Source organism: Trichechus manatus, unplaced genomic scaffold (assembly GCF_000243295.1).
Source record: "Trichechus manatus latirostris isolate Lorelei unplaced genomic scaffold, TriManLat1.0 scaffold00008, whole genome shotgun sequence".
Taxonomy (NCBI): Eukaryota; Metazoa; Chordata; class Mammalia; order Sirenia; family Trichechidae; genus Trichechus; species Trichechus manatus.
The window spans coordinates 31,202,886-31,229,461 of NW_004443944.1; the positions used below are offsets into that span (position 1 = coordinate 31,202,886).

The following is a 26,576-nucleotide window of genomic DNA, read 5'->3' on the forward strand; positions in this document are numbered from 1 at the left end:
TGTACAAGGAGGTGGCACCTTGGGCATGAGGCAACAGAAGCCCTTGAAAGAGCCTCCTTCTGTTGGAGAGGGAGGGCTCTGCTCCCACTGATAGTGGAGTAAACAGGTACGCGGTGTGACCCCGCAAAGCTGAACTGAGGCAGGGCAGAGCTGGGGAAGCCCATCTCCTGGGTCCTGGCCCTGCCCCACCCTCCTCAGTGCCCCCAGCGCGCCTGGCGTGGGACTATTCACAGGCAAAGTAGTCCTTCAGGGGGGCGAAGAGATGTCTGATGACAGGCACGCTCCAGGACCTCCCGAGCAGCTTCTGGCGGGCACCGCGGCCCATGTTGGACACATCCGTGTAGTGTACGGGGAAGCCGAAGATCCTGGGAAGGCACCAGGGTGAAAGACAGGGAGTCAGAAGTGCCATCTCTAGCCAACTCAGAGCCTCTGGACATGCTCAACATGGCCGACGAGGGATCGTCCTCTTGCCCATGCTTTCCACGTACCCTCCCCTCCCTTTAGTCAGGCCACTGGGCCTTCACATGGGCCCTTTCCTGACCGTCAGAAGAGGTCAGTTCCCTCGGTTCTTCAAAACCCTTGATCACAAGTGACTGTCACTGGAGCATGCCCCCATGAGGGCACCTTCTTTATTCCAACAGTACATCTCCCAGTGCTAGCACCACGCTCCTGGCACATACTTAGTGCTAAGTGGGTCTTTCTTGAATGAATGAATGCCAAGCCAGCTCACCAGAGAGGACAAGATGTGTATCAGTCCTCAAAACACAATCATGGTATGAGTTAAGCAAGTTCTTTAACAAGAAAGAAGGGCACTTTCAGATTGGACCAAGTTTTCAGTCATCAGACACTCAGGTGATTTACCCTGGGTACACTTGATTGTCCTGAGTTTCCCTTTCCCTCCTTAATGCAGTTTGCTGGATTAAGTGCCAAGCTGGGCTTGGGGCAACCAAATATACCACGAGCCTCCTCTGTGGGATTCTATCAGTACTTGGTAAGAGGCTACAAAGATGCTGAACCTAGGACTTACCTAGGTTTACAATCAAAAACTAATCACACCAAAAGGCCAGTGGCTGAATGGGTGAAAGAAACACACAAACATACACTATAGGCTCTTCTCTTGCTTTGCCTTGGCATTTACATAAGGATACAACCATTTGCACCAATCGTACTCACAGGTCTAGCCCAGCACGGTAGGCCTGGGTCTCAAAATACAGAATAACTCACAGCATGAATAGGCGGGGCAGGTTACTCACCAGCTTTGCTTTTTTTTTAAAAAAAAAAAAAATCAGAATTTTTTACACTAATTCTAAGTCAAAAAAATAAAACCAGTTGTAGAACTGAAATATCTGGAATATTCTGTATTAAAGCCTTTGGGGCACAGGCAAAAATGTAAAGAGGAAAATTCATAGCCTTAAACAACTTCATTTCTAACAAAATAAACAACAAAAAAAAAAAAGAGGAAAAGTGAAAGAACAAACATTGAATGCAAAATGGGAGAAAAGAATTGAAACCCAAGTGCTGATTCTCTGAGTCAAAATACATAAACCATCAGCTTAGCCAAATAAAGGAAAGACAGAGAAGAGAAACTGGGGCTAAGTAGAGACCAGCCACAAAATGAGAAACTTGGCAAAAGGAATCTTTCAAGCAATGGCATGTCTGTGGAACTTTCTTTCACGGGTTCCTCCTACCTCCAGGTGCCCCAGCACGCAGGGGCAGGCAGATGCCAGGGTGGTAAAGCCAACACAGACAGATGGTAATGTCTAATGACCTCATGTCTCAGATTCCCCCACCATCCCCTCTAACCACCATTTCTGGCAGGAAATAAGAACGAACTCCAAAGAGGTATCACCTCCAGACCCACTGCTATTATAGCTCAATGAGACCAGGAAGAATTAAGCAAAGCACCTGCCCACCTTCACTGCTGGCCTTAACCACATGCTGTTCCCCTTTCTGTCTCTGGCTCAGTGCAGCCTTGCTCACCTTTCTAGCTCAGTGCACCATAAAACATCTTCTTTGCCATTCATGACAACAGGGAAAAGTTGGTTTTTCCCCTGTCTGATCGAGTTCGACTTGGTGGTTATTGTCTGTACTTTCTTTAACTGGAGAACAAAACAACAACATGGAATGAGCACGGAAGGAAGGGTTGGTTCTGAGTTGAGTCAAGGCTCAGAAGGACCTTGGGAAGATGGAGGGAGGCAGGTGCAGGAGAGAGGGTGGCAGGGCTGAGACAGCAGAGGGAATGAGAAAATGAAGAGTTGGAAGGAAAAGAACATTTTGTGCTTCCCACAAACGCTAAGAAGTTAATGAACAGGAAGTACCAGCCTCAGAGAGAATGAGATAAACGAGAAAAGGGATCACGAATGAGATTACACAGGGGACAAAAGACAGAGTTACTGATCAAGCAAGATAAAGTAAACAGTAAAAACCACCCAGATATGTGAAGACTGGTCAATTGGAGTTTGGCCAAACAGAGCTTAGCCTGATGCAAAACACTGAAAATTAAGTTTATGGAGGTTTTAATATAATCTATGACTTGGTATTACCTTTTTTTTTTTTTTTTTTTTTTAAATTACTTCTACTAATTATACATTTCTTATAGGGCAGAGTGGCTGAATTATCTGTCTCTGTGTATCTGGCATTAAGAATTGAAAACTCTAATTGCCTTTTCTCACTGTGATTATTTGCTTATCAAGACTTCTCCTACTTCTCTCTGTACCTGAAGATTGGTCTTGAGGAGGGGCAGGATTATGTGAAGAGACAGGCCCAGCACCAGGGAGTCTTGTGGGCAGAGGGGTAGAAACAAACCAGACAAAGAGGTCATCTCCCAAGTCCCATTTGGAGGTCACCAAGTGTGCTTCCCAGAGGGCCATGGTACAGAGCATGTCTTACCTTTGCTGTCCTATTGAACTCCAAGCAGTCCTGCAGCTCGAGTTTATCATTCTTTGATGCTATCACAGGCCTGGGAACATTCAAAACCCATTACTTTCTACCATCTGTAAAGGGGCCTCAGCTAGGCAACCTCCCAAGGTTGAAGTGGCGACTTAGGCTTCAAAAATGTGCCCTGGCAGTGCGTTTGATGCTGCTGGAGGTGGCCAAAAATTATTAAATAATTCTGGCATGTGCACAAGCCAGTGGCTGATGGACTTGGGGCAGGGGGTGGTCCAAGGTCCAGGAGCTCATGCTTCCATCAAGGAAAGGCCAATGGGCGGAAGCACATTGAATGGGGCGTCCGGAAACCCCTCTGGTCCCAGCCCTGCCACTTACTGCTCACCTCTCTGGGTCTCATGTTTAAAGTAAGGATCTTAGATTAGGTCTTTGTGGATCTATTTGATATAATTAGTACATCGAAACCGTGATTTGGTGGTTATTACTGCATGAGATGCAGCCTAAAGAGGGTTAAAGGAATGAAACTCAGTACAAGTAGGAAGGACAAGAGGTGGTTCACAAAATGATTATGCTTTTAACCTTCGTCATTGAAACTTGTTTGGCAAATGCAGAAAGGCAAACAGATGGCTGGGAAGGGCAAAGGACAGAGGTGAAGAAACTGGAGTGGTTGAGCAGCTCCAGAGCAGAAAATCATCGAGACATCTGAAGGTACAGATTTGATGAACAACCATGGCAGCCTCTATGTAAGGAACTCCAAAGCCATCATAAAGAAAGCAGACATGGGAATGAAAATTGTGCCACAAAAGGGGTCGTGAAATCACACAAAACATTGCCCTAGACTCTGTACCTTAAGCAAACCTTCCACGATAGGTTACAAATGCCACCCTATCCCCAACCCTTACTTCTTCCATGGACCCAAAGAAGCTGAAGGACCTAAAGGTGGAAAAAAGGACCGACATGGGCACCTCCAAACACAAGCCCTGACTTTGTGACAATTCTCAGATTAAGATCTAACAAACCAAAATTGGTCATCTAAAGGCTGAATTTGGGCCTATGTCCCCTGTCTGATGATTGACACAGCATCATAGAAACTGGAGAGCCCAAGAACAGCTGCTCCCTTCTTCTCTCATAGCTAAGACAAAGACCTTCGTATCTTTGCTGATTCATCTTTTTATCTCACGACTCATGTCCAATGCATCAGCAAATCCTGTAAGTCCTACTCTCAAAATATTTTGAACTTGACCACTCTCATTAAGCCTGCAGGGCTCAGTCACCCACCACTCACATTGTGTTCTCTGTGGATGGCACCTCCAGGGGCACAACACAATCACACACAATCATTGCTTTTTTTGAACAAACTGACCTCTCCTCACCGGTTTCCCAGCTACTGTTCTTGTCCTGCTGCAATCTATCCTCCACCCAGACATACAACGAACCTAAGATACAACTTTTCGGCTTAAAACCTCCCAGAGACTGCCATGCTAAAGTAAATTTAATAGATAGTGTGACCCTCAGGTCTCACATAATTTGGCCCATTACTTCTGAGCTCTCTACCCTTCTGTCCTAGACACTCCTCACCCCAGAAACACCATTCTCTGGGCTGGTCTGCAAATGCCTTTATTTCTTCCTTTTGCCTGGAACACACTTCTCTCAAACAACTTCATTTGGCCCTCTGCTGAAATGAACTTTCTCCACTAAGTCTTGCAGTGGGCACCCCCAGAGCCTGATTATCGGTTACTATCTTTTCCCCTCTACCCCCATCAGCATGTCAACACCATGGGAGCCAAGACTGACGTCTTATTTGTTCTCCACCACACTACACCAGCAGCACATGTAACAGTGCCTGGCACACAGCAAGACTCAAATCTTGAGTGAATAAGCCCATTTATTTCCAGACAGGGTGGACACTGCACCATTTGACTGACTGGCCAAGTAAAAATGCAAGACATCCAACGAATCCTCCAAGCTATTTCCAGAACCTTTGCCATTTCTGTCCACACTTTGCTAAATGTCATTAAGTTATCAAGCTTCTTTCTAAAAAGAGGATTTAACTCATTGGCAAGTCTAGGATGTTGCATTACCATCACACCTTGCATCTTAATTAGCAGGTTATTCTTCCTGAAACCACATACAGGAGATAATTAATTCCCAGCAAAGCCACTTGCTTTGTAGCATTCAACATGTCTAAGGAAGTCTGAACTACCTTTGACATTTGACAAAAAATTGGGGGAAGCTCCTGTATAAGAAAACCAGAGGTCTAAAATTCCATAGGAGATAGGCTTCAGGCTATCATTTGTCACCTCGACTCTGCCACCTGGTTAGTCACCAACAGCCTGGTGCAGGGTTTACATCAGCACATCTAATGCTCCACTTCTATTTCCCACTGGGTATCCCTACAGCAACTGAGAGAATGTGCGAAGTATAGAAGAATCAACAAGCTCTCAACTTGTGAGAGAGGCCCTCCTGGCCTCCCTGGCACAGAGAAGATCCGCAGCCTGGCTTTTAAGAAGCAGGCCATCTTCTGAGCGTGAACAGTAGTACTACGGAACTCTGGACTGACTTTCCCAGGTGGGTGCTGACCATCCTAACAGGGATCAAACCATAACACCCTAAGATTCCCTGCAGCCGGGGTGTTTCTCAGCACAGTCAGCTCTTTAGAAGGGTTGGCCATGGTTCTGTAAAGCCAGCACAGATGGTGACACCATTAGCTACATTTAACTTGTCTATTACCTGTCCTGCTCAGATGCCCTTGTTACCTGTTCATTCCTGGCAGATTACCCCAGAAGTATCGGGCTCTGTGAGCAGCAGACACTTTGATGGCATCGATCATCACTGGGTTACACTGTAGGGAAAGGGATGAGAAGGGCCCCCATCAGAACACAAGTGGTGGCCAGAGTGAGGCCTGACTTGAGCATGTGACAGGCTGGTGCTGGCTGTGGAACAGGAATGGATCATGTCAAGTAAGGGACAAACCAATTCTCATCAAGGGGCAGGCTGAAGGACAGACAAAATGCCCATATTAGAGATGGAGTCCAGATCAGAACTACAGGTTCTTACAGAAGGTTATCCCCTAGGCCATGTCAGATTATTACAGAATGTGCCGTATCAAGGTGGTAAAAGCAGCTTGAAATGGAGATCTCGAAAGCTGAGATCCTGTTGCAGAATGGGCGATAGCTTATGGGTTGACAAGACAGAACTTAAGTTGTAAATGTTTTGGGTGAAACTAAAGCATGCAAAAACTATTTATCACAGTGCTTGACACAGGTAAAAGCTAATTAATTTCTCTAGGGCCCCTAAAAAAGTAACTTGAGTCAATTCTCATGAGCCCTCCCACAGGGAGATGGTTTCATCATCTCTAACCTCATTGGGTTAGAGGTGATGTTTGATAGCAAATATTTTCCATGTACTAAAGAGACCTCCCTTAACTCCATTTAGTCTTGGATAGCGCCACAATCCATCAAGAACCCCAAAATAGTTCCCAAGCATTGGCAACCCTTACCCAGCCCCTCATTCCCGCAGTGCCTTCCATGCCCTTTGACAATCAGGCCCCTAGGTCTTCTCACCTCCAAGAATCGCGAGATATCCCTCTTGTCACCGACCTTCATGGCTACGACATTCTCAAACATCCAGAAGAAGGGCCGGTCATCCCCTTCCTTGGGGCGTGTGTAATTCAGCAGGTGGTAGAACTCAAAGAAGAGTCGGCCTGTGCCCTCTAAGAAGATGACAGAGCAGGGTTCTAATCTCCAGCCCAATATTTCATATTCCCCTGAGACCCTTTCACCAGCAAACCAATGGGTTCCTAATGATCATCTGACTCTAGGGCCAATTTACTCCACGTACACCAAGTCCTCTGGAATGGCTAAACAAGGACAGTCATCAGTGGTTTGATAGCATTTCCCTGTAAGGGCCGCTGATTTGCGCTGGGGTACAGAAACAGTTATGAGCTGCGACGTGGGTCTCTCGGGAAGGCAGGCTGCTTCTGGCTCCTTCTAAGGCCAGTTCACCTACACAAGCATAGGGTCTCTTGGGGACTCCATAAAACAGGGATGCTCACCGTACAGGCCTTTCCGGGCAGGGTTCACATTTGAGAGATCATTGCATGGGCTTCCACCGATCACCAAGTCAAATGGTCCCCATTCCTCAATCTGAGAGAGAAAAATAGTCACCCTCGAGGAAGGGAGAGAGATGAGTTGAGAGGGCCAGAGAGCCTGGGTTCCCATGTAACCTCTCAAGAAAAACCACTCCTAGAATCTTCCTTGGTCAATGAAGTCTACCAACTCTACTTCTGTCTGCAGAAAACCTAATGGCCATCCCCCTAAGATCTAAGCCTTTGGGTCTTACTATTAATTTACTGTGACAACAGGTTCTCGTCTACCACAGCACTGGGCACAGGGATGTACGGGGCCTGGGGTATGGAGGAATGGTTAAAAGAAGTAGGGATGCTATAGAGTCCCACGGGGTGAAATGCCCTTACATTTCTTTTTGTGATGTTCCTGACATCATTCACGTATTTGATATTCCCCTCATGCTTAACGGTTCCAACAGCAATGGACTCTTCACACACTTCAGAGGCTACATACTTCTCCACTTTGATGCCTAACTCCTTGAGGACCAAGTATCCTGTGGGAGTTGGGGGAAAGGAATAGAAAAATCACTGGGGGTTACGTGGGTTGTCCAGATCAGCCTCCTCCCTAGACATTGACTCCAAAACCTGCTAGAGCAGAGGCTAGGCACAATTGAGTGCTGCCACCTTGCATCCTTGTATGGGTACCTGCATTTAGCCCAGAAACTAGACTGTCACACACACTAGGCTCTCAGGATTGCTGGGTTTCATAAAAAAAATATATGTGTATACCAGTTGGTACAGCCCACTGCAGGGTGTATTAAAACTGATAGGTGCACAGCCAATGCTTCAGCAAGTCCAGCATTGGTCATTCCAGTACAGACACATGGACAGGGAGGGATCTTCAGTGCCACATGTTTGGAACAGCAAAAAATTGGAAAAACAACCTCAAGACCAGAGAGGAATGGCCAAGGTCAGTCTTACTATGATTTATATGTGCAGCACAGATAGATCTTTAGGCACCACCAGAGTGGGGAAAACAAATTGTTAGTGGTGAGTGATCATTAGAAGCTATAAATATTTTAGACAAGCAGACACAAGTATGCCAGGCAAACGTGTGCTAAGTACAACTCATGCTATATGCAAAGCACCCTATTTCAACTGCTCCCTGCTCAGGTGACATGGGGGTGTTCAGGGTTGTTTTGAGGATTAAATGCGTTACATCAGGCAAAGCTATTAGGGGTACCATGCACGTTGGCTGTGTTCTATGTAGGGAATGGAAGGAACAAGAAGGGGAGTATTAGGAGTTGCCTAATTAATATTTTAGACTTGTGGAATGAATAGTTATTTCCAAGATACCTGCACATAATAATAAAACACAACAGCCAAAATTATGGTTCATTTAAATAAGGACCCAAAATGTGCCAGTTGGGTGTGAAGTTTACAGAAATGAAGGAGCTTGTGGTTTTGTCAGAACAAGTGATAATCACATAACTTCCAGGGGTGTTTCTTGGCATGGGTGGCAGACACCCAGACCAGGCCTTGCGATTCCAAGTCCCTGCCCTCAAACAACCCATTCAAGCATCAGAAGGTGGGCAGCAGAGCAACCCCAGGTGAGCGCCAAACTCACCTGTTGCAATTCCATCAAACAGAGACAGTACACGAATGGGCCGCCTTCGGGCTGCAGGAATCGCCGGGTATAACTTGGGGGCTTCCTGTCAGGTAAGGAAAGGGGCTCATGGAGGTCAGAGAGCAAGGGAATGACATAGCTCTGGGGGAGGGGCAGGACTGAGGGGAGGACTGACTCTCCTCAGAGGAAATCAAGTGTTGCTCTGTCATTGTCAGCTGTGTGACCTTGATCAGCTGTGATGCACCAGAAGCTTCAGTGGGAAAAGCCAAGACTGGGTTAAAACACGAAACATGCCCAGCCCTGCGCTTGGCATAGAATGATCATTCTATCCCTGGATGTGGAACACAGGTGAGAATGCAATATGGGTACACACTAAAGACATAAATCCTTGGTCCTTCTCACGGGTTACATAAGAATGACCTGTGGGCTCCCTCTAAGAGCTGTAAACTAGAGCCCAGGAAAATTCAGTCCCACTAAAAGTGGGGGGCAAGCAAAGGCTTCCGTCTCTTCCCTCTTTATCACTAACTCAGAAGACTTTACAGAACAAAGTCTACATCAGACTCTGGATGTTCCAAACAATGAAAATAAATTGAGGCCCAAAATAAACCTGGATAAGACTAACCTATATAAGGGAGTTGCCAATCAGCCAGGTCTCAAGCCTTTGAGGCTCTGAGATGTCGCATCTGTATAATGGATCTTATTTCCACTAACTCTTGACAAGGAAATGCCAGAACCCTAAAGCCCTGGGGTCTGTGGTCCAGGGCAAGGAGTGGCTTACATATTCAAGCCCAGTGTCGCTGGTGAAGAAGGCCTGCAGGCGCACGTTCCAGTCCTTCCGGCGCCACAGGACACCATGACAGCGCTGCGGCTGGCACATGTAGCAGCTCCAGGGCTCCTGCAGCTTGGCGTCTGCCGCCGTGCCTGTGCCCACCAGCACCTCCAGGCACTCTACACAGAAACACCTGTGACCAGTGGCAGGGGACAAGGGATGCCTTGTCATTAGACAGCTGTCCTTAGCCTCCCCCTTCCCAGAGAGATGGCCTAACACCTTTTCTGGTGCCACAGTTGCTCTTTATTGACCCTGAGTGTTTGGAGCTACATGAATCTTAATTCCCTGTACTTTGCTGAAATACCTCCAGTCCACAGGCTCTTTACACGTGTTTATCCCTACACGTGTTTATCCCATTTACCCAGAAAGGCTCTCCCACTGCCTAGTCAAATCCTAGGGAGCCTTCTGTGCCACCACTCTTCCTTGTCATTGACTCACAGACAAGCTTATCTTAGGCCAATCCTTATAATCCCCCTTCTGTGTCAAGGATGTGACAACCGCAGCCCCAGGCAAACCTGTGCCCTACCATCCAGGTCAGTTTGGCTCCCAGTCTCCTTGGCTGATATTCCATTAAACAAGACAAGCACTTAGACTGGTTGCATTCAGGCTTCAGGGCCCAGCAGTGTCTCACTCACCGGCTGCAACTTGCATTGCTGCAGAGCAGCAGCTCGCGGCCCTCACAGCACACAGTGCAGTAGGACTGATAGCCATCGTCGTCGTACATGTAGAACAGCTCAAGGAACCGATCCTGGCAGCCAGAGAGAAACACCTGTGAAATTGGAGACCAGGGACCAACAGGCCTGGCTCGCTCACTGTCTGGCTGAAGCCCTAGGACACAGCCACAGAACAAGTTACTGATGGCTTGGTGCCCTTCACAAGGAAAAGTAGTGCTCGTCTGCATGCCATCTCAGATGGACACCCCTGCTGGGTGCTATAAACCATCCTTGGCACCTGCCCTCAGAGAGGACGGGGGTGCATGAGCCCTGGAAGGGAATTCCTAATGTTGATAGGTATGTGCTATTGCTGAGGAAACTGAGGGAAGTCGTGGATGAGGGACGGGGCAGGAAAGTCTAGGGTGGGGATAGGAGGACTTACCCGGCATGTCTGACAGAGCCCACCCTCAAAGAGAGGGTGGAAAGAGACTGGGTTTTTCCTACCACAGGACAAACAGCTATCTGTAAAAAAGACAGGATAGAAGATGATAGCAATTGAGGCTCTAATACCAAATTGCTGAGGCCTTGGGTCTAGCAGTTCCTAAACACTCACTGAGCACCAACAATGGGCCATGGATGCTTCATGCCTCTCATAATGCTGCAAAGTAGGACTGTCCTCAAAGGTACCAAGTAGAAGGTGCTGCAAATCAGGCAAAGGGATGGGCCAGTAGGACCACTGAACAAGGGCTCCTGTAGCAGAGGCCAGTGAGAAGGCCTGGTATGAAAATCTCTAAGAACCTTTAAAGACTTGACTTTGTGGTGACCCCAATTACTATCTAATCACGACAGGACTAGTCGCTGACCACACCCTAGGAAAGAGAGCCTGAGGCTACAATTTCAGAGCTCTGGTCCTTCATCAGAAGGCTATCCTGTGTTGCTTTCATATTACCTGATCTTTGCCACTGACCAGGTGGCCAGGACCTTTATAATGCACAAGACCAAACTTGCCCAGGTAGGCAAGAGGACAGGTGGATGGATTAGTCTTGGGTGCAAGGGGGTTGGGTCAAAGTTTCCAGGATGGTCAGGGGCTGCTCTATGCTGAAGCTTTACCCAGGATTCTATGGGTCAGGCGCTGTGCTGTTTTTTACCCAACATTTGAATAATCACGTATTAAATATTTGTTGACTAAAGAACAACAGACTGCGGAAGCAGGGGAGTTGATCTTTCCTCACACATTCAGAATTCCATTAGATATGTTCTGGACAGTGTTTAAAATGCAGTGGCAATTCTCAGATTGGGCAAGCAGACCAGAGTTGGCATTAGAGAGAAGGATGGTGAAGGAGGTGTCTGCTATTTACCTCAAATCTAGTTCTAAGTCTTGTTTGGGAAGATGCCACTGATCTTGGTTTCAGGTGTTGGGTTCTCCTGGCCATAGTGCCCTAGCTTCTTTTCTGACCAAGTCCCCAACTTCCTGCTCATTTATCCTAGGGGCAGAATGATACTCAATCATCAGGAAACTCATTCTATGAAGTATAGCAAATAAGACATAGGGACAAGGCAAGGGACCACAAATACCCAGAATCCACTCACTCTTTGACCTTTGGTCCAGGCAGAGAGAGATCTGGGTTAAACACAGGCAGGACGTACAAGCCGGACTGGAGAGTACATTTACCTTCCAGACAGCTCTTGTTGTTGGTAACATCCAAAGCCATTTGCTCTGTTTAGAAAAGAGGGAGAAAGGGTAAGATGGGGTCAGGGAGCCTCTTAATGGTGAACTAAGCTATGTTAACCACCACAACCCCTTGCTGAGTGGTACCCATACCTGCCCAACTGACAAGGGGTGATTATGGGTCCATCTACCCCCAGCCTCCTAAGACCACCAATCACCTCGACTCTGGTCTTCCTCCCCACGGTCTTTGCCGTTGTTATAGCAATTTGTCTTGAGGCGCTTGGTTGGGGGGCAGTAGTCTGAGGTGGTGGAGTCATCAGCTGTGCGCCTTCGCATCTTGTTCTCTGTGAAGGGTAAGAAGATGGCAGCCGTCATTTGGTAGGAGCAAGGTCAAGGGAACGTGTGGGCCCAGGATGAGATCATGCCATGCCTGGGTGCCAGCTACAACTGGGGCACGACAGGGGTTCCCATCCTGGGTGTCAGGTGTCTCCACAGGATGGGCAACTTAGACCAAAAGGCAATTCAAAAGCCTTTACTCTCAGCTTCCATGTCCAACACATATTTATATGGTTCTAAATATAGCTATAAACTACCCTGGTGGCACAGGGAATGAGAGTCACAGCTGCTAACCAGAAGGTCGGCAGGTCAAATCCATCAGCCACTCCTAGGAAACCCTATGGGGGCAGTTCTACTGTCCTATAGCATGACTATGAGTTCAAGTAGACTTGATGGCAATGGGTTTTTTGTTTTTGTTTTTTAATATTGTAAAAGAATACGCCCTTGAAGATGCAGCTTTGTCCACCACTAAAACCCTGAAACATCTATACCTGTGCTGTCTAACAAAGGAGTCAATGATCATTTGTCGGCAATGAGCACTTGCAACATGGCTAGAGTAAGTGAGACATTAGTTTCTCATTTAATTTTAATTTAAATAAACTCAATTGATTTAATTCTTAGAAAACTTTAGTCGGTTTGGGGCAGTTTGGAGATCGATCTGCTGCTTCAACTATAAATTTTAAGAACACTGAATATAGATCAAGTATTTCCAATAGATATTTGGCATCTAAACTGAGGTGTGCTGCTGTAAGAGTTGAGATTTAGTACTAAAAAATAATATAAAATACCTTTTTTATACTACATATTGAAATACCAATAATTTGGATATATTGGGTTAAATAAAATGTATGAATATTAATTTCATCTGTTTCTTTTTCTAGTCTTTTTGATGCAATTGCTAGGAAATTTTTTAATTACATATATGGCTCCCATTTAGATTTCTATGGGATAGTGCCAGTTTATACAGTGAATCATACATGACATGGTGATATAAATTCTATTCTGCCCCTAGGAAAGAACATTAAGCAGCCATTAAAAATCTTAAAGACACAAATGACACTTGACAGTGTATACTATTAATATTGAGAAATTAAAGGGAAAGCAGGAATCCAACTAGTATATAGAAGAGGCTGGAAGGTTGTGCACCCAACAGCATTAACCTGGGGGTAGTTGTGAGGGTGGGGCGTGAGGTGGGAGAGGGTTGGGGGTTCAAGTTGACTTTAAGAGATTTGATTCTTTCCCAGTGAATATGCAAACATAAGTTGAAAAGAAGTGAAGAAAATGGTGCATAGACAAAATATGGGAAGGGAATACCGTATTTCCTTGTTTCTAAGTTTCCACTGCCTGCACGACGCACCTTCGGCTTATTAACCACTTTTTTTTTGAGAGGGAAAACGACAAAACAAAACAGAAATACTACATTAAATGTACAGATTGTTAGACACATACCAGACTTCCCAGAGTGACAACGTGAAATCACACATATTGGTAAATATGTTAACAATGGGGTATACCTCATTCTGGATGGAGGAGGCTTAGGGTTCTTTAATTAATACTTTCCAAGATTTCTACAATGAGCAAGACTTTACTATTTTTTCCTTTAAAAAATGTTAGTGAAGATTCTACCTTGACCTCCTGATAACTGAAGTTTTCAGGATAGATTCCATCACAAAATTGTATGCTTGACTATTGAGCAGGAAAGTGACCAGGGACCAGAAGAGGCTGGCATGGCCCTTTAAATGCCCTGGATGCTTTGCTTTTCCATAGTCCTGGGGTTCACAGAAACCCCTAGAGGCCTCATGGTTTACTCTGGTTGCTGGAAAACCTAGGGTAGGGATAGCTGCATTTGCCAGTGTTCCTCCCACAGGCAGTGGCACTGGGGACTCATTCCCACCTGGTTGCTTGCTGTTGGGTTTGAGGCCCTCAACCCCAGTGGGCTTGAAGCCCCCATGGGCCCACTCCAACATGGGCTTCAGTTGGTCCTCCAAGGAGTCTCCGGGGCTGCTGGGGAAGGTCTTGCCTGCTCGCACCCTGGCTTTCTGCAGAGATAAAGGAGGCACTGATGAACAGGAGGGGTGAGTGCTTGCCAGGCCACACCCAAGGACCCCATCTGGGGAGAGCATTCCCCTTCACACTGGGCCCTTTCATGCCAGACAGCTGCCCTGGGCTGTGGTATGTGACAGGGAGGAGGGGCCTGTGCATGGACACAGGCAGACAGCCAGGAGGGCAGGGAAGGAGCTAATCTTTCCATGCGGGCTCCAACTATGGTGTCTCCCTGAGTGAACTTGAGATGGTCAGCTCATTCCCAAGGGCAGAGGAATCACAATCATCTCCAAAACTAACTTTTAGGAGAAGCCTGGGTCAGCACTGTCTACCACCTCTTGCACCTTGTGACAGCACTGGATTTCTTGTTTTGTGTCCCCTGGAAAGATGAGGAGTTCTATATTAAAAGAAGCAAGAGGATTTACATCTAACTAAGCTCGTACAACACTTGGCAGAGGCTGGCTCATAAATACTAGACAAAAGCCATTGATCTTTTCAGCTCCAAGTCAAGGTGGAGGGAGAGGAAAGAGCCTAATGGTTCACAAGGGTTAATAACATGGGCCAAAGATAAAGGAAGGGGGCAGATGACCTCAGCTGCTCCCTAGTCTTGAGACAAAACCACATCACTCAAAGGAAGGAGGCTTTGTGGTCTCTGCAAAAGCATATCAACTGATATGAATATTGCAACTCACTTCACAGGGCTCCTCCGCCTTCGCTTAGCTGGCAGTACTAGCAGCCTAGCCATGCTGGGAAGCTGGGAAGTCATGGGGAAGTCTCAAATCCCTAGCTGGGCATGTCAGGCCACCATCATGTTTGCATGGACTGCCCTCCCTGGTCTGCCTGACCCTCTAAGCCCATCAGGCCACCATCATGTTTGCATGGACTGCCCTCCCTGGTCTGCCTGACCCTCTAAGCCCATTAGGCAACCATCATGTTTGCACTGACTATCTCCCTAGTCGGCCTGTCCCTTTAATTCCTTGACAACACTGTAGTCTGAGCTATCTTTCTGTGAGTCTCTTAAAGACTGCAATGGCTGCACCCTGCTCTTGGGACCAGGCCCTCATTCCCCACTCCCGTGTTACCTCCAGGGCATGGTACATGGCCTTCCTGTAAGAGACCAGCTTATTGAAGGTGGCCAGGTTAAAGTGTTGGCTGAACAGCCCCAGGGCCACCAGCTTGTCTGCAGAGACCTAGAAAAGAAAGAAGTCATCACCATCCACCAACAGCACGTGTCTCTAGTGCGTACAGCTCTCACACGGTCCCAATAGGAGGGGAAGATTTTCATACTCTTTAACGGAGGATACTGTTCAGATGTCAATTCAAAAATGGGGAAAAAATGGCAAAAAAGAAGTGGTATAGATGCCCTTGAAGGATCCTATAGCCAGAAAAATGGTAGATAAGATCCTCAAAAGAAATGTGGGAAAAGTATGATATTCTGAATAAACTGAATTGTGTATTTTAAGAGCAAATTATCCACATGGTCCCTGATGTGGGTCCCACACAGCTCAGTCCTATAACTCACTGTGGGTGCACAACATGGAGGTTTTGCCTATGTTCTTCTGTCTGCTTGCCCTCTTCCTTTCTGAGCAGAGCAAATACTAAGTGTAACTAATTTACTATTCTAATCTTTTATTAAAGAGTTAATTTAATGAATGCTTAGAGAACAGAGTTTGGCAGAGTAAGCACTTTGTATTTGTGATGTGTTAATGTCTGCCTTCCAGTAGGGGCTAAAACCCATGTTCTCGAGTATAGGATTCCCCTTCCCCCCAAATCCCCAGGCCATGCATGGGCTGATAGGTTTGCCAGTGGAAAGAGAGTTGGAGTTCAGGGATACTAATCAAAACTGAAAAAGATATGTGATGGTCCATTCTCCAGAGAGTTCTCACTCTCCTAATACGGTCCACTTTGTACCTGAGAGCCCATTTTGCACCTGAGAGCCAGACTTCCCACGAGGGTGTACTACCGCCATTTGACCTTTGAAGAAACAGGCTCAACATAGGTCTTGGAACCACAGGTGAAGCTCACTATAATGGTAGATTCCTGTACACTAAGACGTGGCGACTGTTCAAAGGCAAACTTTTCCAATGCAACACAGAAGTGTGCTTGGCAAGGTACAGTCCAGGTTTGGGGCCCTAGAGCCAAGTCCCACATTGTAATTCCATCCCACAATGCGAACAGACCCACACTGAATCCTATTAGCATCAGACTCTATCTTGTATTTTAAATGTCTTGCATTTTAATGACTCACTAGGCCAACCAATTACAACCATTAGGCCTCAACCCATCTTTCATTTCACAGAATTCATTGCCCACGTCCTGAAATTAGATGCTCGGGAACCGTACAGTCTCAGGACACTTGTGCTTCAGCTCCCTCTGCTGGTCACAGAGGGCATCTGCAGATGGTCTCATAGCTTCCAGTCCCCTAAGGAACTTCAACGTGCTTAAGGCAATTAGCCTGAGAGAGTCCAACTCATTAGAAAACTAGAACCTCACTTTGAGGCTGAATCCCAGAGATGTACTAGATGGTGCTTCATTCTCACTTCTGCCTACATGTTGACTCAGATTCCTCTGTCTCCAGCTTGCTTTGTAACTAACCTTAAGTATATCACCCAACTTCTCTGGGCCTGGTGGTGAAGGTTGGACTAATATCTCCAAAGAGGACCTTACAGGAAAAGTATTCTGTCTCTACTACTCCAATGAAAGTACTGGGAGATCTCAGAAATGTGCCTTCTACAGAATATTAAGAGCCAAAGCAAACTCCTTAACGCCCAAGAGTGATACCCTGACAATTTCTCATCATCAAGAAAGATTAACTTAAAATGGCTAATACCAATAATCAATAACCCAGTCCTGAAATAAACAACTCTGGCACCAGGTGACCTTACCTCCAGCTACAGGCCCACCAGGGAAACCCCACTCTCCAGGGCTAAGAGATGCTCAGAGGCAGTGTCTGCTCCTGCCTCTTCCAGCATGGGAACACCCACCCATATAGAGTGCAGGTCTTAAAGGGTCATGTAACAAATGCAAAAAAGAAAAGTAAAAAATCTGCAGGTCTACGGGCCCTTTTGAGAGCCTACCTTGCCCTGGACTCACCTCTGAGAATTTGCCATCGCCAAACCACTGGACCCAGCGCATGCCAGCCATGGCCTGGCGCTTGGAGGTGACCTTCCAGGACACCACCATGGCGGGCCACCAGGAGAAGCCCTTGATCTTTCCCCACACAAGGTCCCCTATTCCAAACTCCTTTCCATCCTGGAGGGAGAAAAACCAGGTGAAATAACTCTAATAATTAGACAGAAAACCAGGATCAATGGAAAATGCTGCCTACTCCACTGATATCAATGGCAACAGCCTCAAGATCCAACCCATAGATTCCTGTGAGTGCACTGACAGAACTCTTTGGGAAAACAACTATAAGATAAAGTGACTCCAAAAATACCCACCAACCTATCAATGTGTTATGAATTAAAAATTATGTGTGAGAATTGATTAAAAAAATAAGGGGCACTGAATGAAGCAGGATTGTTTGAGGCTGGGTGGTTTGTTATATTATTATAACTGTAACATTTAACCTAGCATCTGGGAATGAAAGATGACAACTGAATATTCACACCAAGACTGAAAGAAGATCACAGTAAAAAAATAACCTGGAAATTGCCAGCATAGGTGATTGGATAGTCTATTATAAAGCCATTAAAATGAAACAAAAATTTTTGGCCATGTGCACATAGCACTATCTTTAAAAGGTTACTGTAGACTGTGGAGATAAGTACCTACAGTACGATGTCCTACAAATTAATATATGTCGAAAAAAGGAATCCTACACCAGCTCAAATTTATGTATACAGAGGCTTAATGTAGCTCTGCTTAAGTGAAAAATACAAAAGCCCAACTGGTTATTTAATGATGGTACAAAAAAACTAAATGCATTACACAAGCATTAAACAATGGAGCAACTCTACTTCCTAATTTAAAAAAAAAGCCAGTCTGCATTCTCGTATGTACAATGATCCTGTTCATGCATAGAAACTTTGTACATGTATTTCTATGCATAAATGTAACATTCAGAACATCAGAAATCAGGTGATTTAACTATGGTGTTTGCGTTATGTCTGGGTGTGACCTCTTGGTAACTTGCTTTCCTTTTCCCTATATTCAGCATTTGGCCACCCTTGGTGGGAAGTCTTTCCTGTAGTACCTGATACTCAGTGCCATCTGCTTCTCTACCCTCTGCATCCAACTGTGATGACTCCAAGTTCTCAAGCTGGCTGTCCTGGATTAGGCTGTCATACGGGGTGCTGCTGCTCTGGGGCGTCACGTCATCATCTGTGAGGTCGATGGTGAGGTAGGGGCTGGCCGGGGATGGCCATGGTGACCCTGCTGATGATGTTGCCCTCCGCCTCAGGGACTGTAGACATAAGAACACATGTGGGGCCACAGCAAAACAGGTTGGTTACCAGAGACCAATGATACCACCAATTGCTTCCTGGACAAGCAGAAAGAGTAAAGAACTAAGTTAAACAGTATAGAGACCAGCAAGGATGGTTTTCCAGAAAGAAGTATCCTGTAAATGGCTACAGGAAGCCATCATAACAACTTCTGTCAGAGACCAGAGACAGAACTGAGATGAAGGCATAATGATAGGTAATGACAAAAGGATCCAAAAGCCAAGCTCGGAGAGTATCACTGCTTTAGGCATCTATTGTGTGCCCAGCCTTGGCACAGGAGTGGAAGTTGCTGTAATGCTGGGGTGACCTAATACGGTCAAAGAAGACACCAGCTCTGAATGTCAGTGGCTCAAGTAGGACAAGTACTCAATCAGCAGGGAATTCTGCACAATTCCATACAGGATCGGGTTAGGAGAGAAACCATCAGGCTTAAGAGAAGCGTATCCAACACACAGAAAGGCAAATCAAGATCCTGAAAATAAGATGAGCATGAGGAAAGCAAACAGGTGATACACCAGTGCAGTAGGCAAGTCAGATCTTCCCTGACTAGAGACGGGAGCAGGGGTCTAGGCATCTGGGGGACCAACCCTGGTAGCTGGGAACTCCACTGGGGACTCGTCCACGTGATTTCGGCCCTGCCGGCCTCGGGCGGAACGCAGGGAGGGCCTGTGCCTCTCCCGCCTGGAAGCACTGTTGCTATTTCGAGTTCGTACCTGGAAGCAAGAGAGTATAGTCATGCGTCATTTATGTCCACGATATGTTCTGTGAAAAAGGACGTTATATGATTTGGACGTTGTGCGAACACCTTTTTATATAGTTAGCAAATATATATGGAATACTGTAGTGTACCTGTATTGACTAAACAGCCAAGATACATACATACAGTACTGTATTTCATTCTTATGAAGGTTTTTTCAAGCATTCACTTCCAGAATAAGGAGGTTTCATCCATATTAAAAATTTGCTGGGGCGAATAATCTTCCTCTACAATTAGTTTATCTAAAGTTTCAACAAACTCTTCTGCTGCCTTCACATCAACACTTGCAGAGCAGACTCACCACACACGTCCACATTATGCTGCGGAAAGTGTTGTTTGAAGAGCTTGAACCACCCAGAGCTAGTAATAAACTTGATATCATCGTAGTCTGGTTCGGCTTTTTCTTTAAGCATCTTGAACAAGCTTTGTGCCTTAGCAGTTATCGTGTATGTGCCGAGAGGGATTTGCTTTTGTGTTTGATCCTCAATCCACGAACGTCATTAGTAATTTCTCCATATCAGATATGGGTATCTCTCACATTTTCATTAGCCTTGCAGCTTTCAGTGGAGCTGGTCCTTTAACAGCTTGGAAAATTTTTTGTTTTTGAGGATCACGGTGATTGTCAAGTGCAACATGCCTAAATCACACGCAATAACATGCACTGATTTTCTACCTTCATGTTGTTTAACAACCTTTTGTTTCACCTCCAAATTGATACTTATCCTTTGCCTCTTGCTGCTGTTATCACTCGTACTGGTTTTGCTGCATTTGAGAACCATGATGCACTTCACAGTAGTATTTTCAAAAGAAAATTAAACAGAAAGATAAAGCTACAACACTCAAGAGATACGTGATATGAGATTGGATGTTCCTGCCTACAAGTCAAAGCATACACTCTTAGACGATAACCTTTTTATTTGTATATAGTAAAAAAAGTTCACATTAAAATAACGATAGCAAGTATAGTACAGTACATATATAAGCCAGTAACATAGGTGTTTATTATGACTATCACAACATGTTTTATAGGTTATATATCTACTGTACCATTATATGACTGGCAACGCAATCACTTTGTATACAAGAGACATGAGATATGCATGTTGCGTGTGGGAAGCTGTTGCATTTCCTACATCTGGTTAGGTTCACTATGTTGCATTCTCAGATCAGGATTTCTGAACTCTATTATAACCATATTGGACCACGTATGTATATGTGGTTGGACGTTGCCTGAATGGACATTATACAGTACATGACTGTAAAAAGCATGGAGCCTCAGATAATTAGAGGCATAGGGCCAGTGGCAGGGGGCCAGGAAGATCTGGCCTTGAGATTTGCCAAAGATACATGGTGACCTCAGGTCGACAGGAAACGAATGAGATAGTTAAGTAGATGAGGACTCTGGCCTGATAACACCCCACCCAGAAATTCTCCCTTAGTGGGATAAAGTTGCTATGGTAGCCAGCACTGTGCCTGAAGATCCAACACAGATCCCAATCCCCTGTTTATAAGAGACCACACAGAGTCTGAGATTTGGCCAGCTGAAGCCGGCACCTGCAAATTAGATTGAAAAATTAAATCCATGTTTACTCTAAACCAAACAAGTTTCTCCAAAAACAGACATACATCTAATTATTGGATACTCGCAGAAAGTTCTGGACCATCAAGATGGCCAAAAAGCCGTCAGACTGTTGTTTCCCACCAAGGCACAAATTTAGGCGTTGAAGATGTGGGTTCAAATCCTGTGCTCAACAGTTATTGTATAACCTTGGTTATGTAACTGAAATATTCTCTCTCATATATTAAAGAGATTATAAACCACACCTGGAAAAATTAAGTGTCAGCTTGGTCTCTAATGGGCTGGCTGACCAAGAGCAATAACTGTCTTCCCACTTCCAGACCCCAAACTTTTTCTAAAGTCACAGAATCCACCATGGAAGAGATAAAAAACCAAACCAAACCTGTTGTTGGCAAGTTGATTCCGACTCGTAGCGATCCTATAGGACAGAGTAGAACTGCCCCATACAGTTTCCAGGGAGTACCTGGTGGATTAGAACCGCCAACCTTTTGGTTAGCAGCCGTAGCACTTAACCACTATGCCACCAGGGTTTCCATGAAAGTGACAGACTCCAGTAATTAACTGGCAGCTGACCATCCACCTTGCAAACTCTACCACCCCCAGGCGTTTCCAAGAAAATTCCAAGAATGAGTTTAAAATCTGCTATGTGGAAGAAAATTTTCCAGAAACTCAGTCCATGGGCCTAATGTCAAAACATTTGCTCACTTCTGTCTTCAAACCTCCCCCAAGGACATCCAAGACATAATAGTTATTTACTCAGGTCTCTGAGTGGTTGGAAGGGCCTTCCTTGTCTCAGTGTAGGGGGACTTACAGCTGGGCTTTCAGAACGAGTCCTGGTTTCACGGAAGAGTTTTGGCATCACTGGTATGTCAGCGCCATCTCCGTCTTCCACGTCATCTCCATCACCTGTCAGATCCTTTATAAATGAAACATTATGAACTTTTAAATGCAATTAGGAAATGACATCATAAAACAGATTAAAATGAAGAGTCAGTCATACTGAAAACAATCACAATTATCAAACCAAGAGATCTAAGTCTTTAGTTACATTACTCTGTTCCAAAAACCAACCATAACAGAACCCTACAGGATCATGTATTGAAGATGGGATTATAAAATAAAACCTCAGTGGAATCAGAAAACCAAAAAATGAAGGAAATGCAAAATATGCATCTCTATACCTTTATTAGACTTTGCTACGCCTGGGGAAAGAGACCTGGTCCATTTTCATTCTTCAGGGGTTGGGAGAAAATGCAGGCTAATTGCTCAAGGGAGATTCTTCTTGACAAGATGACCAGAAAACAATGCCAAGTGCCCTGCATCAGGTCATGAATAATCCAAGTGCTGGCCCCATTCCTCACAGCAACACCCAAAACAAACCAGGCACAAAAACTGGAGTGGTGAGTGGCCAGAAGGTCTAGCTGGTGGTGTTAAGAACTTTTTCCTCCACTTGCCAACTGTGTGACCTTAAATGAGTCCATTCACCTGTCTTTAAAATTGGGATGACAATTAAACAATTAAAAGGAATAACCTCCCTTATAGGGCAACAGGGTTGTAGTGAGAATCAATTAATGCGTACCAGGCACAGAGGATATCCCTCAAAACAGGAAGTTTTGTTGCTGTTCCTAGTAAAAGACCTACAACAGCCTTCCTGAGCCTGTGTCCCAGCACACTGTCTTAGTTGTCCACTGGCTCTTGTTCTTCATTGTCTTGAGTCCCCACCAATGGGAGAATTGCAGGGCTATGTTTTTGTTCATGATTTTGTCCCCCAATGCCTGAGATTGGTTCTTTGAAAAAGGTAACCACATTGATAAAACCTCTATTAAGATTAGAAAACAGGCATAAATAATGTAAGGAATAATGAATACATTTGGGAAACATTTACAAGAAACAGAAACCTTACCACATCTTTAACTATTAAAGAAACGCAGTGATTATTAAAAATTCCCTAAAACAAGCCCAAGGAGCACTGGTGGCACAATGGTTAAGTGCTCGGCTGCTAACCCAAAGGCTAGCTTTTTGAAGCTACCCACTGACTCCACAGGAGAAAGACTTGGTGATCTGCTTCTGTAACGATTACATCCAAGAAAACCTATGGGGCTGTTCTTCTCTGTCACAGGGAGTTACTATGAGTCTAAATACTGATTCAGGGGCACCTACCAACAACAAAACAAGCCAGACAAGTTTTCTCCAACTTGCAACAAAATCCTGAGGCTACATAACCCTTATGTCAAAACTAGACTGATACAGGAAATAAAATCATACATCCATTTCACTCATGAAAAGATGATACAGTCACAACTCAAAATTTGAAACACACCATTACCAAATTGGACTTATTCTAGAAATAAAAGAATGTACCTTCCACAGATTGAGAAAAAAAATTTTTTTTTTTGCAGGAAACATCTAGTAAAACAAAACTTTCATTATTTAGTAAAACAATTTTTCACAATAAAACTTTGCATATTAGAAATTTAAAATAAAAAAAAAGCCATCAAGTTGATTCCAACTGTTGGCAACTTTATTGGACAGAGTAGAACTATCCCATAAGGTTTCCAAGGAGCAGTTTGGTGGATTCAAACCGCTGACCTTTGGTTAGCAGCTGAGCTCTTAACCACTACGACAGCAGGGCTCGTTAGAAATAAAAGGGCATTTTTATAATGATAGTAAATGCCATCCTGAGTGAGGTTGTTAGAACCCCTCCTCAGCCTAGCAGAGTTCACATTTGCCAACAAATATTTATTAAGCAAGCCTCAGGTTCCATATTTGATAAAAGCTAAATGAAAATGCCCTGAGCCCTGAAAAAGGGAGAGGGGAAACTATACCTGAGTATAACTTAGCAGGCTGGAGACCTCTCTCTTGGATAGTCGTGAGCTTGATCTGCGGCCTGTGGAGGGAATGAGTCTGTTTTGAGGAAGGGGCAGGCTCCAGCCATGTACTCCCTTTCCTGACAACGGCTGTTCTCTATGGCCTCCTCTGGAGGCCTAGGCCTAGGATTTCCCTAAAGCGCTGGCATCCTCAGGGATTAACTTAGATCCTTGGCACTCCTAGTACCATGGCATGCATGCCTAGTCACCTCAGTTCCCTCTATTTATTCATGCATATGGTAGTGAGGCACAGGGCCAGGCACTTAATAAGACTGAATGCTGAGGGCGCTAAGGGAAGGCATCAAATTCGTTCCAGAACAGTGCTGCCCAACACAGCGGCCACTAACCCCATTTAAGTCAACAACTCATTGTCTGTCTTCCTAGCCAGATTTCAAGTGCTCAATGTGTCTAGTGGCTATTGTAGTATTAGTCTGGAAATAGAACACTTTCATCCTCACACAAAGAGCTGTTAAGACAGCACTGTTCTGGAAGAGTTCTCAACAACAGGATGGAACAATGCAGGGGTTTCCAAACCAAATGGGTCCAAATCTCAGTGGAGAGAACACCAGTTGGTGCTGAGAGGATGGGAAAGGAAAGAAGCCTCAGATCCTCCCCTCCTCATCACAACCCCAGTCCCAGCTCCTAGGGAGAGGGATCCCACTGCAGAAGGGCCATCAAAGCCCCAGCCTATGCTGAAAAGCCCTGCCGCACTGAAAAAATATCAGGGGGTCACCACAGCACCTCTACATGCAGCCTCTTGGTGTGACCCTCTTCACTGTCCCAGGTGAGGGGACAGGGGAACAGAGGATGAAAAGACAGGTTTGGCTCCATCAACATCACAGGGCTTCTCATTTCCCTTCTGGAGGCAGGGGGTGGGGGGGTGTGGCGGAGGCTGTGGGAGACCAGATCCTCTCCCCAAAAATTCCACAGCCTGCTGGGAGGCTTTCGTCCCAGCTGTGGTCTGTAGTGATGGCCCACCATGTCAGCACATGAGCCCACCCCTTACTCCCCACAGGCCCGGCCACCTCTGATCTCCGGGGTGCCGATAGCCTCCAGGATCGGGGGCGAAGGGGCGTCCTTGGAGTAGGAGGACTGGTCACTGCAAGCCCCGTTGGTGATGATGGAGTCTTCCCTCCTGCTGGCATCCTCCTCTCCGTTGAGCTGTCTTGTGTCTCCCTTCATTGTTTCCTGCATGAGAAGGCCAGGCTGAGTAGGGCAGAATGGAAACAGTGACATTAGGGGGCAACATACACCCCAACCTCCCAACATTGGCTCTATGTCCTTAGGCTGAGACAGGCCCCATGATGGATTCTCAGTGATACTCCTGCCCGAGGACCCCACCCAGGCTGCCCCCAAAAGCCTGCCCCCTCACCAAACTCGGAGGCTCAGGACTTGGTTCCATGTGGCCAGGAAGCCCCAAAGACTCAGAAGCCAGCACCCAGGGCAGAGGAGGGGGCTGGGAATAGGGTCTGAGGCTTAGGCTGTGCTATGCAATTAGCAGGCCCCTTCAAACAATGCCATTTAGGACCCGCCTGCCCCGGGCTGCCTGCCTGCCTGCCGCCAGCCCCTGTTCCTTATGCCCCGGCTCCCTCTCCCTGCCCAGCCTCTGCAGGGCCTCAGGAAGCCAGTGCATTATTTTCCCTCCTGACCCCTTTGTTTGCTCTCTCCCTTCCCTCAATCTCCAGGTCCTCTTCCCACCCGCCCCCTCCTCCCCCACAGAACCATTTCTCTCCTCTCCATGGCAGCACAAGCCCCGCCCCAGCCCATCCTCGGGGACCCATTGGTCTGCTGGCCTATCACTCACTCCCCTCCTCCCTCACCAGCTGAGGCTTAGAGTCCCAAGTTCCCAAGAAGGGAAGGGGTAGGGGGGGCACAGCAAAGGGTTGGGGGCAATTAACAGGAGGGGATGCCCCTGATCTGGTCCACCTAACTTCCTTTCTGGGACTTGGTCTGACACTGCTGCCCCTCCTGGTAACTGCATCATATCTGAGACAGCAGCCCAGGTCTTTGCTGTGCAGCTGATAGGCTGTATGACTTTGGGTCTGGCCATCTGCCTGGTACATGATAGACAATTACATAATTTGCTGTATGTAAGAACCTCAAATATGCATCCTTCTCTCATTTAATCCTAACGTGATTGTGTGCCCATTTTATAGAAAAGGAAAACTGATGTGCAGATAGGCTTAAAGTCTCTAAGATCTCACATTGATATCCAAGAGGTAGAGCCTGGATTAGGCATGTTATGTGCCATGGAGTAGATTCCAACTCAGAGCGACCCCATGTGACAGAATATAACTGTCCCATAGGGTTTTCTAGGCTGTAATCTCTAAGTGAGCAGGTTGCTAGGTCCTTCTCCCGTGAGGGATCCATGGTGGCGGTGGCTTACAGCATGGCTGCTAACCAAAAGGTCTGCAGTTTGAATCCACCAGCTACTCCTTGGCAACCCTATGAGGCATGTCTACTCTCTCCTATAGGGCTGCTGTGAGTTGGAATTGCCTCAAGGGCAACAGGTTTGGTTTTTGGTTTTCTCCAAAGAGTCGCTAAGCAGGTTCCAATCCCCAACCTTTCGATTAGCAGCCGAGAGCTTAGCCTACGCGCCGCAGTGGCTCTACACTATATTAGTAAATAGCCACGGGGTATAGAATGCCAGCTCAAACCAGAATTCTAAAAATTACTAGGGTTACATTTGAACCACCCTCAGTTTTCAAAGATAGAGCCTAGGTACAGGGTAAGTGTCCCACACTCCCACCCCTCGGTTACCCTCAAACAGCACCAGGTCATCAGCCCCAGTCTCCAGTCCTGGAACCCTGCCTGGA

General features: G+C 46.0%; 1 protein-coding gene across 2 annotated transcripts in view; it reads right to left on the minus strand.

The window, feature by feature from the left end:
- Positions 1-223: 223 nt before the first annotated feature.
- DNMT3B (DNA methyltransferase 3 beta) overlaps positions 224-26,576 on the minus strand; it is a 44,104-nt gene continuing 17,751 nt past the window's right edge. The window contains exons 2-22 of one of the 2 annotated variants that reach the window (XM_004370450.2): positions 24,786-24,948; positions 23,719-23,780; positions 21,705-21,809; positions 19,145-19,270; positions 18,308-18,517; positions 17,203-17,361; positions 15,192-15,299; positions 13,961-14,105; positions 11,949-12,074; positions 11,734-11,778; positions 10,504-10,583; positions 10,044-10,156; positions 9,358-9,541; positions 8,580-8,664; positions 7,361-7,506; positions 6,941-7,031; positions 6,450-6,598; positions 5,643-5,728; positions 2,890-2,959; positions 1,981-2,099; positions 224-365 (exon numbers count right to left, since the gene is read on the minus strand). In XM_004370450.2, coding sequence (XP_004370507.1) covers positions 224-365; positions 1,981-2,099; positions 2,890-2,959; positions 5,643-5,728; positions 6,450-6,598; positions 6,941-7,031; positions 7,361-7,506; positions 8,580-8,664; positions 9,358-9,541; positions 10,044-10,156; positions 10,504-10,583; positions 11,734-11,778; positions 11,949-12,074; positions 13,961-14,105; positions 15,192-15,299; positions 17,203-17,361; positions 18,308-18,517; positions 19,145-19,270; positions 21,705-21,809; positions 23,719-23,780; positions 24,786-24,942 — 2,508 coding nt within the window. In that variant the 5' untranslated portion in view covers positions 24,943-24,948. Of the gene's footprint in view, positions 366-1,980; positions 2,100-2,889; positions 2,960-5,642; positions 5,729-6,449; positions 6,599-6,940; positions 7,032-7,360; positions 7,507-8,579; positions 8,665-9,357; positions 9,542-10,043; positions 10,157-10,503; positions 10,584-11,733; positions 11,779-11,948; positions 12,075-13,960; positions 14,106-15,191; positions 15,300-17,202; positions 17,362-18,307; positions 18,518-19,144; positions 19,271-21,704; positions 21,810-23,718; positions 23,781-24,785; positions 24,964-26,576 lie in introns of those variants that run through there. The other variant, XM_023725326.1, reaches the window with a different exon arrangement.